Source organism: Poecile atricapillus, chromosome 2 (genome assembly GCF_030490865.1).
Source record: "Poecile atricapillus isolate bPoeAtr1 chromosome 2, bPoeAtr1.hap1, whole genome shotgun sequence".
NCBI lineage: Eukaryota > Metazoa > Chordata > Aves > Passeriformes > Paridae > Poecile > Poecile atricapillus.
Window position 1 is genome coordinate 119,212,386 of NC_081250.1, and position 13,313 is coordinate 119,225,698.

The following is a 13,313-nucleotide window of genomic DNA, read 5'->3' on the forward strand; positions in this document are numbered from 1 at the left end:
TGGTTTGGTATAAAGTTTGTGCTGAGTACAAACTTAAAATCAGTCTCTCTTTTGAACTATGGACCTGAGTATTGTCCTGGAAAAAAAAAAAATATCTGCAGTCCTCTGCTCTGCCAGCTGAGCAATGGAGAGCATTCTGAAATAGCATCAAGAGTGGCTTATGTCAAGCAGACCAAGGCTAGGGAGAAACCTGACACTGGGACAGGGCTGTACCCCTGTGAAGTGATGAGCTGATGCCAGCTGGGACGCCTGAGCTGGATCTGTGCTGTGAAACACAAGTCCCTCCCTACTGAACATCACTCTCCTTTCCTACTGACAGAGCTGGGGCTGCAGCAGTGGGGTTTGGAGTGCTATGGGCTGTTAAGTCCAGAGCAAAAAAAAAATTTGTCACCCAGTCAAGAATCATGTTGCTAAAGCTCTGCAACCCTTTTCCTTAAATTCTGGTATGCTTAGGAGGCCCCCTAGCACTGCCCGTGCTATGCTACCTCTGTTCCTCCCCACTGCCACAGCACCAACTCCCGCACTCCAGAAACAAACATCCCTGTTATTCCACAAAATGCAGGTACCTGAGGAGGATTCACCATTCCTACCTTTCTGCTAGTAGGGGAGACATGGAGCTGTGAATTACAAACAGGCTCTCATGGGATGCTGTAATAGCAAAGTAGAGGGGAAAGGGTCAGGGGTGCATTTGAAAAGCAGAGGGCTGTGTTAAAATAGTAAAGTACTTGGTTGCTTGCTCTTTTAAAGGAAGTGAGATTTTCCCACTTTTCTAACTGGTGTGCTCTCCCCTTTTTCTAACTGCTTTTGTTTTACTTATATCCTTTCTTCCTTCATGTCTTATTTTCACTGCAGGTTATGTTTGGGGGTGTGGAAAAGCAAGCCTGTTCCTGTTATCTGTGAAACTTGTCCCTAGCCTGGGAAAGGACCTATTTTTAGGTAGACAGTAGTACAGCACTGTTCCTTTCCCACATTCAATACTTCCTTCAGTCCTTTGGACATACTTTTATGCCTTGGCTGTGAAATATGGATCTCTTTCTAGCTGTGATGTGTGGAGGGAATAAGGGTTTGGAAATCTCCAGGTTTGTAAAGTTGCATATGGTTTGGGGACATGCTGAACTGTTCATTTCATGTTTGTTTTCCTACATCCGGTCTTCTCAGGCTCACTGATTTTGATACTTTAGACAATACAGATAATTGCAAGGAACATGATAAATACGTCATGTTAATCACCTTGCAGGGTCACCCTGCCTGCCTGAAAGGTATGGCGTGACCACCAATTCTCATCCTGATCTTGAGGACTCTGAGGAAACCAGGACCTTCTTTCAGGAGGGCTTTGTTTCCCTGTGTCCCCTAAAGCTGGGTCACAAGTTCATGCTGGCTTGCTGGCACTGCTGGAGGGCAGAAGGAAGCCAAAGGATCTTCTTTTTCCCAGGCAGACACATGGGGCAGTGACCTCATGTTTTAGTATCACAATGATGGAAGAACCACAGCATGCAGGAATGAATCCTTGATGCAGTTTGTCCACAGACTCTGACTGTTTTCAGGGTTTTTTAATCCAAATCTCTGAGGTTTGTCTGCTATAATTCATGTTGGTACCACTGATTAATTTGGTACAGAAGTTATTATCTAATACATATGCCCTTTTATCCCATGTTTCCACTGCTTTGCTGCAAACCAGGTCCTTGAGTGTGGATAAGCCCAAAGCAGGCTGCTTTTGAGCACAGTTCAGCTCAGGGCAGTGTCCACCCTCTATTAAAAAGAAAAGGACAGACATCCTCCCTCTGTGTGGTCTCTGCAGCTTGTGCCTGAAATCTCATGTCCTGTACATTTGATGTGCTCCCAGTGACTCACCCTTGGAAATGCTTTGAGCTTTCCTTTTCTGCTGTGATTTCATGTGCAAAAGAAACTTTCTAAAGATGTCATTATCTCCTGTGCTGGTCTTTGTTTTCCTGGAGATCTGAAACCAACCCTCAGACTGTTTTTAGAAGGTCTCCAAATACTGACCACATATGGCCTGTCATCACATATGAGGTACACAAAGACAAATATATATATATATATATATATATATGTGTGTGTGTGTGTGTGTGTGTGTGTGTTGAGTGAAAAAAAGTCAGCCTCAAAAAGCAACTGTTTTTCAAAGCACTTGTCTCTGTTGCAAAAGCTCTCTTTGGCTGCATAAATTGAATCACACACAAGAGTAGTCTCAGTATTTATCATGGAGTGTATATGGATCACAATAAAATCATGAAATGCAAAATATAATTTGTAGTTTGCACTTGTATAGGTAGGAGGGCTTCATCTTGTAGCTGGCTTGTCGGCTCAGTAAGTTGTTGCCAATGTAAGTGAAATCTGAATCTCCAACATGCTGGCTTGTAGGTGGGAATGCCAGTGCTTGCCACCTGCCTCTGAGGAACTGTTCACAGCACGGTGAATGGGCACAGACAAAAGGTGAGATTGATGGAGAACCTCCCCTAGCCTCCCCAGGGATGCTTAGCTAAAAATACAAACCTTTTCAGTCAAAACAACAAGCAGAGTTAGCGGTATGGGAAGAGGGGAAGAATGCACTATCATTATGCCCTAAGTCTCACATTTGGGTGAGCAGCTTTGGAAATGGCAACCTCATTTTTGTTAGGATGTTGTATTGCTCAAGCACCCACCAGCTCTGTCCTCTTCCAGCAGCTGGGCTGCTGTGGGAAGCCTGCAGGTGTGTCTGACCAACTTCAGGATTGTGGGGAGCTCCTGGAGGCAGTGGGGTGGGGGTGGGTGTTGATCCCTTCCCAGGGAATGATGGGCAGCTCCCATCTGCTTTAGGCAGATGCCATTGTAGAGGTCTTCCCACTCCTGGGCTGGGTGGCGGGGCGCTTGCTCACCCCCAGGACAGACAGAAGGTGGGGTGGCAGCAGGCCAAGGCACTGTCATCCCATGGACCAGGATGCTTCTCACCACCCACCATGTCCAGGACAGGATGCCTGGACAAGGAGCCTGCTCCTTGCAGAATGCACTTTGTCTCTGCAGGCTCGTTGGGGAAGCAAGTCATGTGGGAGCTTATTTTTGACAGCATCCTCTGGCCAAAATATGATTTTTCTCTTTGTTTTCCAGTCATGCTAGAGAGCCACAGGGCTGATTTTCTGAGTGACACACAAAAGCTTCACAACTCTGGTACAAGATAAGAGGTTGCAGAGGGGAATTCTGTGAATGCAAAACCCAGAGATGCCATTATGGCATTGAAACCTGAACCTGACAGCATTCAACCTCTCCTTCCTTTTCCAAATCCCTCTCCTAAACCCACTGCTTTGCAGCCAGCTTTCCAGGTTCCAGGCCATCAGTGCACAGGCCATAAGCTGTAACTCGGCTGCAAAATAGAGGAGTTAGAAGTAATGTCTGTAAAAGCAAAACTATATTTAGGAATTAGTGTTCTGGTTATGTCAACAAAGCTGTGTAACACTCCCAGACAAGCAATACTGGAAAAAAAAAAATTTCTTCTTGGTGATGGCTGGAAGTCATCCATATTTTCTGTCCAGAAGGAATGTTAAAGCAAATCCTCTTGCCCTTTCTTTATCCCTTGAGAGATGGCTTGACTTGGTGACTCCTCAGAGGTGGACAGCTGTGTGTGGTGGTGGTCTTCCCCTGCAGGAGTGGAAGGGGAGGAAGAGGAGGGGGACAGGGCTGCCAGGAGAGATCGGAGGGTGCCAGGCTCTTTCTCAGTGCGAGTTGTTTGAGACTTATACTGAGTAGTCCCTGCTGAAGGCCAGCTGCAGGATCTTCCTGTTTTTTCTCAGTGACTTGGATTTGGCTCTTTTCCTCCTTGTTGCAAATTGGTCATACAATGTGTGGCCTTCCTGGAATTTCCCATCCTGCCTTTCCAAGTTTGGTTAAGCTTCTGCATTTCTTTACCTATAATTTATTGTTGTGGTTCATAATACCCTGTCAGAAAAACCTGTACTAATTTTTCACATGTCTGCAGAAAAAATATTTCAGCTCAGGCCTGGTTACAAAAGATGGGTTTATCTTTGTTTTGTTGACTCCTCTTTTTGGTTGTACTGTTTGTTACCTGTCCATGTTAGCATGCTTCAGCACACAGAAAGGAGAAAACCACCAGCACACTGTCCCTCACCTTTTCACTACCAGATGTCATCTGCAGATGCATCAGATGTCCCACTCAGCCAGTTAACAGAAGGTTTCTGGGGGTTACTGTGGGTAAGTAAACCTAAACTCACCAGAATTTCATCCCAGAGGCATGTTACACCATGAGAGATCCCTCAGTTCATTCTCCAAAGGGCCAGCATGGCCTTTTTTGCCTGCCATGAACACCTCCTTCCCTACATCAGCATTTGCAGATGTGTTGTGTGCTGACATTTCTAGCCTTCAGCTTTTCCCTCCAGAATTTCCCTGTTTCTGCCTGTGCAGTAAGGTGGAAGTTCCTGCCCTGCCAGATGAGGATGGCTTTCCTCATCTAATTCAGAGCCCCTTATTGAAGCAGGTTCTGCTGTGCAAGGGGCAGCTGACTCAAAGTTAGGAGGGCAAGAATGAGGGGTTCAGATTCCTCCAGATGCAAAAGTCACCTCTGACCCAGCTATGGAGGGGAGGGAAAGAAGAGAAATATCTTCTTGCTGCTGCAGCCAGGGAAGGCTCCCTGCCAGCCCTGCCAAAAGCCCCAGCTGTCTGCAGCTCAGCTGCCAGAGCAGCTTCTCCCACTGGACTCCAGGCTCTAGTCCACACCAGGCAGTTGAAGTAAAGGTGTGATTTCAAGTGGGTTTAACTGAACTATGACTAATTTCCCATGAATGCAAGACTTAGAAAAATCGATTAGTTTCTATGGGACTGCTGACAAATGTGTGTAAGTTTACACAGGGGAATTTCCAGCTCAGTGGGTTGTGAATGAGTACAGGAGTTCACTCAAACACTTAAGAAGCATGTGAGGCGCTGAAAATAAAATAGTCAATAATACATTTCATTTAATGTTATTTATTACAATTGCATGCAGAGGATAGTATTCATTTTCATGCAGAAATCCATTAAAACCTTCACTTTTATATTTTCCTGAAGTGCACAGTTTCCAGACCGGTGTTGCATGCAGACTGAGGGCCCTGCTTTAGAATCTGGATGTGTAGGGTATTCACTCAGCTGCTCTACTGCATTTTTCAGATGCAAGCACTATACAGTCATAAAGCAGAATAAACATTAAAGGTTTCTACAAGACACTGAGAAACTATTGTAGTTATTGACTGAAAAAGAAAATATTCTGATTACATGTACAGTATGGTGGCAAAGTGATATTATACAGTAATGCAGGGACTTTGGCTTAAATTTGGGGATGAGATATTTATTGCTTGTACAGTTGTGTGATAAATTATTGGCAAGTAGAAGCACAGATGGCTTTCCCTTAAGATCAGGCATCACATGTCACAAATTATCTGGGAAATTGTCATTTTAAAAATAACTCTGGAACAAGTGCCAAGCTGAAAGGGATATCAGTGTCTAATAAACAGATATAAACACAGCAGTGCCCAAAACTGAAATATATTTGAATTAAACTATCGCAGAGAGAGCATATACAATTAGTACCTATTCTCTAGCAGCACAAATGAAAGCCTTTCACATTGTATTTCTTCTGGTTTTTTTCTCATCAGGAAATCCAAATAATGTTTTTCATGCATATTTAACCTTACCATGGAGTTAGTGGCACAAATAGTCATGTTGGATTTTTATGTTACAGCTCCGAAGACCAAAATTTTACCAGAACAAACTTAAGCACAGTTATAAGCAGGCAATTTAATTTGTCTGGATTTCAAGGCAGTGAGATGTTTACACCCTGAAGTGTTCAAGCTCCAGAGCAGCTATCACTCCTATTGTCTTCTCCAGTAACCACATGTACTTCACACCTTGGGAAGGTAGGATCCTGGAGCCTGCCAAAGCACATGACCAAAATTATATTCTGCCTCTCATGGCCGCAGCTGCTTGCTCACAACAGAATGTCTATTAGGCTACAGGACGTGGCTGCACAGGCTGGGACAAGCCCTTCAGTCTCCATTGACCTGCAAAGATAAGGAAAGGGAGCGGATGGCCTTTGCTTATCACTCCCCCAACTCCTCAAGGGGTGAAGGCTGCCATGTGTGAGTGAGGAGAGCCAGGGCCTCTCCAGCCTCCCCCCCTCCCCCGGCAGCCGTCACCTGTCCCAGCCTGTCCTGCTCTCACACGCATATATGGGCACGGCAGGACGGCAGCTCGTGACGCAGCGCTGCTAAAAACAGCCCCAGCTCTGCTCGGCCCCTTGTTCAAACAATGTCCTCTGGCCCGAGCAACCCAGAGAGCCTCTGATCGCAGCACAGCCTTGGACTTATTTCAAGGGAAATTAACCCCAAAACCTCTCCACAAGGCCGTGGCCCTGAGCATATGCCCCAGGAAAAGCTAGGGATGAGCACCTCCCTGAGCTACAAGTCGTTCTCCAAAGAGCAGCAAACTATGGATAACCTGGAGAAACAGCTGATCTGCCCCATCTGTTTGGAGATGTTCACCAAGCCAGTGGTCATCCTGCCCTGCCAGCACAACCTCTGTCGGAAGTGCGCCAGTGACATCTTCCAGGTAGGTTTCTTCCCATAGAGAGCTCTGCTTCCCAAGCAGGACTGGCTGGAATGAATGGGAAAGAAGAGTTTTTACATGTTTTGGTAGATCAATTTTAACAGTTGGTGAGACAAGGTAGGGGGGAGTGATTTAAGGCCAAAGTTGATGTATCCGGGGGCCAGGGCTGAGCTCGCAGCAGGTGAAAGTGACACCTGTTGGCTGTGGTGACATGGCCAAGCGTGAGCTGAGGGACTGGCCCCTTGCCCAGCAGCCACCAGGTGTTTTCCCAAGGGTGGCATGTTGGAATTACCCTCTCATTGGGCATAGTGACAAATGGTTTCCTAACATTTGGTGCTTTTAGAAGAGGCTTTCATGGTTTTGCATGGCCATAACTCCCTCTCCTTGTGCTGCTTGGCAAGAGCAGGCCTCCAACCCCTACCTGCCGACCAGGGGAGGTACAACTGTGGCATCGGGAGGCCGCTTCCGCTGTCCCTCCTGCAGGCACGAGGTGGTCCTGGACCGACACGGTGTCTACGGGCTGCAGAGGAACCTGCTGGTGGAGAACATCATCGACATCTACAAGCAGGAGTCCACAAGGTAACAAGGGAATGCATGTCCTTCGGAGGACACACGTGAGGTTGATTTTGTTGTTTTGTCTCTTGGAAAAGCAGAAAGGGGTTGTGCTGCCATGCCTGACTATCTGCTGCACCATGAAGTCAGCTGTCACTGAGGACAAAAAAACTATCCAAATAGATGCTGAGCTTCCCTGTTTCCACTTACAGCAGAGGATTGGGCCATATTTATTCACATGAGCAACACTTACCTGTGCAAGCAACGCCTTTGAGGTCAGCACAGCTACTCACATGATTAAGGGAAAAGTATCATGGTTAACATCATTTATTGCAAAAACAGTTCATATATTTCTTTTCTCCTTAACCTGAACATTCTCATGCTAAAGAAGGGAAAGGATTTCAAATCTTATTAGAAAATCCTGAGGTACAGACAGTGCAAACAAGAAGAAAACTGAATTTCACACAGAAGGTACCCTGCATTATAATGAAAATGCCAAATGAAAATTCTGTTAAAAATATCTCCATTCCTGTCAGTTTGGGATGTGAACTTATGAAATTAAGTCTTATTTAGGAATCCATAAAAGAGTGGTAAACAATATGTATCTGTGGCTGTGCACAAGAATCAAGACCTCAGGGCAGGGGAATGGGTTAATTCTTAAAAGTAAGATTACTCCTGAATGGTAATTTCTTGCATTTGATGTGTAATGAATCCAGAAATAGAAAAATGTTTTTTCATCTTTATTTCCTTGGGTTGGATTCATGCTGCCACTGTGGAGAACTTAGCAGCGAGGAAGGTGAAGGAGATAATCCTCTCCTTCTACTTTGCTCTTATGAGACCCCACCTGGAGTACTGCATCCGGCTCTGGCGTCCTTAGCACAAGAAAGATATGGACCTGCTGGAGTGAATCCAGAGGAGGGGCACAAAGATGCTCAGAGAGCTGGAGCATCTCTCCTCTGAAAGAGATGAAGTTGTTCAACCTGGAGAAGTGAAGGCCCTGGGGAGACCTTATAGCACCTTACAGTACCTAAAGGGGGCTAAAAGAGAGCTGGAGAGGGACTTTGACAAGGGCATGGAGTGGTAGGACAAGGCTTTAAACTGAAAGAGATTAGGTTTACATTAGGTATGTAAAGAAATTCTTCACTATGAGGGTGGTGAGGCACTGGCACAGGTTGCCCAGAGAGGTTGTGGATGCTTCATCCCTAGCAGCTCAGGACCAGGAGGGATGGGGCTTCACACAACCTGGGCTAGTGAAACGTGTCTTTGCCCAAGGTAGAGGCTTTTGAAACAACATGATCTCTCAGGTTCTTTCCAACCCAAACCATTCTATAAGTCTGTGATCCTATGATGAAGTTAACCTGGCCCCAGGCCACCAAGCAAGGAGCTCTTGCCCAGGGAAGCTGTTTTTTGTCACCAGCATAGATACTTAGTGTTGGTTCTGTACGACAAGGTGTTTTGTTCACCTTGAAGTTGTAATCTTGGCCATGCTCCCTGGATCTTTTGATCCCACCACAGCAAAGAGCTGGGTTTCCCAGGACAGAGAGACAATGGCATCACTGGTGCAGATGGACACAACCAACAGAACCCAGGGATGGCTGAGGATGCTTCCTCCAGCAGAGGAGGACAGTCACCAGCAGAGGCAACACTTTGGAGCCTGGCCGTAGCTTTGGCTATTCTTAGCTGTTTGAATCTCTCTGAGGACTGTTGCAGCTGGGCATAGGTTGGAGCTCCAAAGCCCTGGAGAGCACGAAGTTGGCTTAAAATTGTCCTTTCTGCTGCCCTTTGCACTCCATGCCAAGTAAAGGTCAGCTACCCCTCTGTGTGTCACTGATACTCAAATATTATTTTAGTCAGGAAAATCTCAGAGGAAATGAATCAACAAAGCTGCAATTGTGGACTTTGCTTTTGACCAAACAAGCTGGACATGTGTGGCCTCATGTCTTCCTTGGTTTTTTTTTTTTTTTTTCAGCTCAGAGTTGTATTTAACTAAAAAAAAAAAAAAAAGAAAAAAAAAAGAAAAAAAAAAAAGCTGGTCCTCTTTCCTATGTAGTTCATGGGGAATTGGTACAAAATACAATTAAGTAGAAATGAGAAATATAAGAATAGGTTTAGTAGAGTTAGTAGATCTTTTAAAAATTCCATGAAAGTAAAAAATGATGAATAAAATGGGAAAATAAAAAAAAAAAAAAGAAAAAAAGAAAATAATAAAGAAAGAACATAATTTGCTTATATATTTGTCCAAAAGATTTGTTTATTTAATCTGTTAAAGTGCTTATTTAACCTTCATGTATGTCCTTAGAATGAAAGTTATTGTCAGGGTTACATAGTAGCAGCAGCACATAGCAGCACTATCTAAACTATTTGGTCCTTTGTGGGCCTCAGCTGCTTATCTCCCTCTGCCTAACATTCCTTGGGCTCCCCTGAGAGTGTGAGCAGATCTTTCATGGCTTTTCCCTGTGCTGTCCCACTGAAAGCAAAAAGTCAAGGGAAATCAAGTCTTCCCCACTTCTTCCTTTTGTACCAGTCTCTTCCATCCTGGCAACTGGGGTCTGGCAGAGATATGTAGGAGGAAGGGTGAGATGTGATCTTTGTCCCCTTGTTCCTCCCAAAACAACCATTCAAACTAGCAGCACGTGTGATTTCCAGACAGGAGCCTCTTCCCATCGAGTTCTCCTGTGGGTATAATTCAGTATAACTGCATGTGCCAGAATGAGGCCAGCTCCCATCTGCGTTCCACATGAACTTAAAGGGAGAGTAAGGGGAGAAAACTTTGACTATTGCTTAGCAAAAAATAGCTTGTTTCAAAAGGTTTGTTTGGTTTTTGTTTGGTTTTTGTTTGGTTGGGTTTTTTGCTTGTTTTTTATTTTTTTGTAATTGGATTTTCTATTTGAAGTAAGGAATTGGTGTTTTTTTAAAAAAAACTGGGGCAGGAGCTGCACTGAGGTTGGGAGAGTCCACCTGAGCCCTCATATGCAGCCCCTCCTATTACTAAGTATCACATCATATGGTCTTTTATCCCATTGCTCATCAAATTCCAGCTGATGGCAGCATAGCCTGTTGCCCAATTTAGAATGTGTTAGCAACACAGGGGAAGAATTCTTCAAGCAGGAGGTGGCTTGTAAAAAGCTTTAAAAGACAGTAAAGGACTGAAAACAGTGGAAATTGAGTTGGCTAAAAATTAAACCAGTCTTTGAAAGTCTGTAGGCCACTGATCACCTAAACTACCTGAGGAACATCAGGACCCCTGCTGTCAGCAGGAAAGGGTAGCAACGGGAGGCTGTGACTTTTTGTGAAATCTGGCAGGTTCTAATGATCTCAGCTGGCTATTCCAGATCAAAAAGTGCTTTGGGCTTTGTTACCAGCTGAATCCCGATCAGGGAGGGTCAAGCACTCTTTCTGCCTTGCACTTACCAGAGAGAGCCTGAGGAACAGGCTGTCCCTGCAGCCCCAAGCACAGATGGAGCAGAGTGTGCAGCAGGGACCAAGCTGTGCTGAGAGCAGCCTACATGGGCTCTGTGATGGTGCTGATGTCCTGCAGGGCCCCATAGCCAGCACTGCCAGAAGTCTCTGTCCCTGACACCTCCGAGGTCTTAGCCCAAATTCCCAAGGCAGGATATATCTTCTTGCCAGGCTGCAGGGGCATCTGAGGAGCTCAGACAGGCTGGGCCAGGGAAATGTGTTCCCTGACCACAGGCCACCAAGGAGGAGGAGCCCCACAAGCTGTGCAGTGAAAGAGATGAGGAGTGAGATAGTCTGGATCTTCTCCAACTCCCCATGAGACAAAACCCCAAGCTCACCTGCACCAATAGTTTTCTTGGGCTGGGCATTCATGATACTAGTGTAACAGAGCTACAGGAATCCTTATGTACACATGAACTTCTATAGCCTTCTCATTTTTCAAGCCCCGTTTTTACCCTGGATATTGGTGGGCTTTTCATTGCTTTTGAGAGTCCATCATTGTGCCTGATTTTCAAGGACCACCTTCCTGCAAGGTCAAAAATGGTCTGTCCCCATATACAGGAACTCAAGCAATATTGACAAAATACCTGTGTTGATTAATAGAGAGTTCCTGATAAAAATAAAGCATTAGAAAAGAAGCAAAAAGAAGATGGTCAGGTGATTCAGCAAGATTTTGAGACACTCCCCAAGCACACGCTGGTGAAGTTAGAAAAGCCAAAGTCCACCTGGAACTGATTTTGATGAGGGACATGGAAGCTAATAAGAGCTTCTACAGTTTCATCAGCAGGAAGATTAGGGAAACTGTGAGTTCTCTACTAAACAGAGAAGGGCCTCAGGTAACACAGGACATAGAAAAGGCCAATGTACTCAATGCCACCTTCACCTCAGACTTTACTATTAAGTTGAGTTTTATGGAATCCCACTGAGACCAGTGGGAAAGTCTAGAGCAAGGAAGACTCACCTTTGGTGGAGGGGGATCAGGTTAGAGAATAAAAAAAAAAAAATGGACATCCTGGTGGGAGGCAGATATAAGTGCTGATGGAGCTGACTTATATTATTGCAAGGTCACTCAATAATCTTTGAAAGGCAATTGGAATGGTTTCCTGTGGACTGGACTAGAAGAAAGCAAATGTTCCTCCAATTTTCAAGGAATGCAAACAGGAGAATCAAGGGAACTACAGGCTAGTTATGCACACTGGTCCCTAGAAAGTATTTCATGCTCCTAGAAATCATTTCCAAATATATAAATAACATGAAGGTGATTAGAAATAGTCAGCATGGATTTATGAAGAGGAAATCATCATGACTACTCTGATAGCCTTTTTATAGTGAGTTGACTCAGGACATGAGAGGAGAGCAATAAATACTGTTTATCTAGACTTTAGACACTGTCTCCTGTGACATCTTTATTAAAAAAAACCTTTGTAAATAAGGCTTAGAGTGGACAGCAGAAAGTGAACTGGACCAAAATCTTGCTGTAGTACCAGACTCAAAGGGTTGTCGTGAGCAGCATGAAGTCAGGTGGGGGGCAGTCATTAGCACTGCATGCTCAAGATTGATACTGTGGCAAATGCAGTTTCATGGCTTCACTATGACCTGACTGTGCCTCACAAAGTCATGCAGATCCTCTCCATCCCCTGACCAGATGCAGACATCAGGTGATGTGATGTCACAGGAAGGGCTACAGCTGTCTTAGGATCCTCAGTAAAAACACTATCAAAATTAGATTCAGGATTTCAGTAGAAGCCTTTTTGGATTTGAAAAAAATCCTGCAGAAAACATGCTTTCTAACAGCAGTTTTCCTAAGGTCTTACTATATTCTTTATTAAAGTGTGCTTCTTCATGTGCCCAGCAACTTTGCACTGCCCCACCAAATCAGTCACAGAATGGTTGAGATTGGAAGGAACCTCTGGAAATCATCTGGTCCAACTACCAGCTGCTCAAGCAGGACCTGGAGCCAGTTGCCCAGGACAATGTCCAGATGACTTATGAATATTTTCAAGGATGGAAACTCCACTACCATCCTGGGTAACCTGTGCCAGTGCTTAGTCACTCACAGTAAAAAAGTGTTTCCTGATCTTCAGAGGATACCTCCTGTGTTTCTGTGTGTGCCCATTGCTTCTGGTCCTGGCATTGAAAAGTGCCTGACTCCATCCACATTACACCTTCCATTCAAGTATTTAGATAATCAGAGGTATTGATAAAGTCAAGGTCATTGTTAAAATTCTCCTTAACCTTCTTTGATCCAGGCTGAAAGTTCCAGCTCTCTCAACATTTCCTCACAGGAGAGCTGCTGTAGACCCTGAATCATCTTCAGGGCCCTTTTCTGGACTCCTTTCAGTATGTCAGTGTCTTCATGCACTGGGCCGTCCAGAACAGGACCCAGTCAGTTCTTCAGGTGTTGTCCAAACACAATTTCAATGGGAAGGAGTAAGCCTCTAGCAGTCAAACACAGGCTTAGGATTTCAGAGAGAATGAGACAACTAAGTTATCAGGACATTTCAGCAACCCGACATTTCTCTGGTCACCAGCGCAGCTGTGGTGAATCTTTTCTGTTACTAAAGCCATGCAGTCATTTTCCTATCAGCTACTCTTTAATCTCCTGTTTCAGAAGCAATCTCCATTTTAAATTTAGAGGTTGTGTTTTGGCCTTTGCTACCCCAACATAGATTAAGAGGATCCCGTCTGAAGTCAGGGAGTGGTGTGCTAAAAATTTCTCC

At 44.8% G+C, this 13,313-nt stretch overlaps 1 protein-coding gene across 2 annotated transcripts in view; it reads left to right on the forward strand.

Moving 5' to 3' along the window:
• The first annotated feature begins 6,265 nt into the window (after positions 1-6,265).
• The window catches only part of TRIM55 (tripartite motif containing 55), a 35,662-nt gene continuing 28,614 nt past the window's right edge, over positions 6,266-13,313 (forward strand). Inside the window, exons 1-2 of one of the 2 annotated variants that reach the window (XM_058830831.1) lie at positions 6,266-6,585; positions 6,989-7,161. In XM_058830831.1, the coding sequence (XP_058686814.1) occupies positions 6,397-6,585; positions 6,989-7,161 (362 nt within the window). In that variant the 5' untranslated portion in view covers positions 6,266-6,396. The remainder of the gene's footprint in view (positions 6,586-6,988; positions 7,162-13,313) is intronic. The other variant, XM_058830830.1, reaches the window with a different exon arrangement.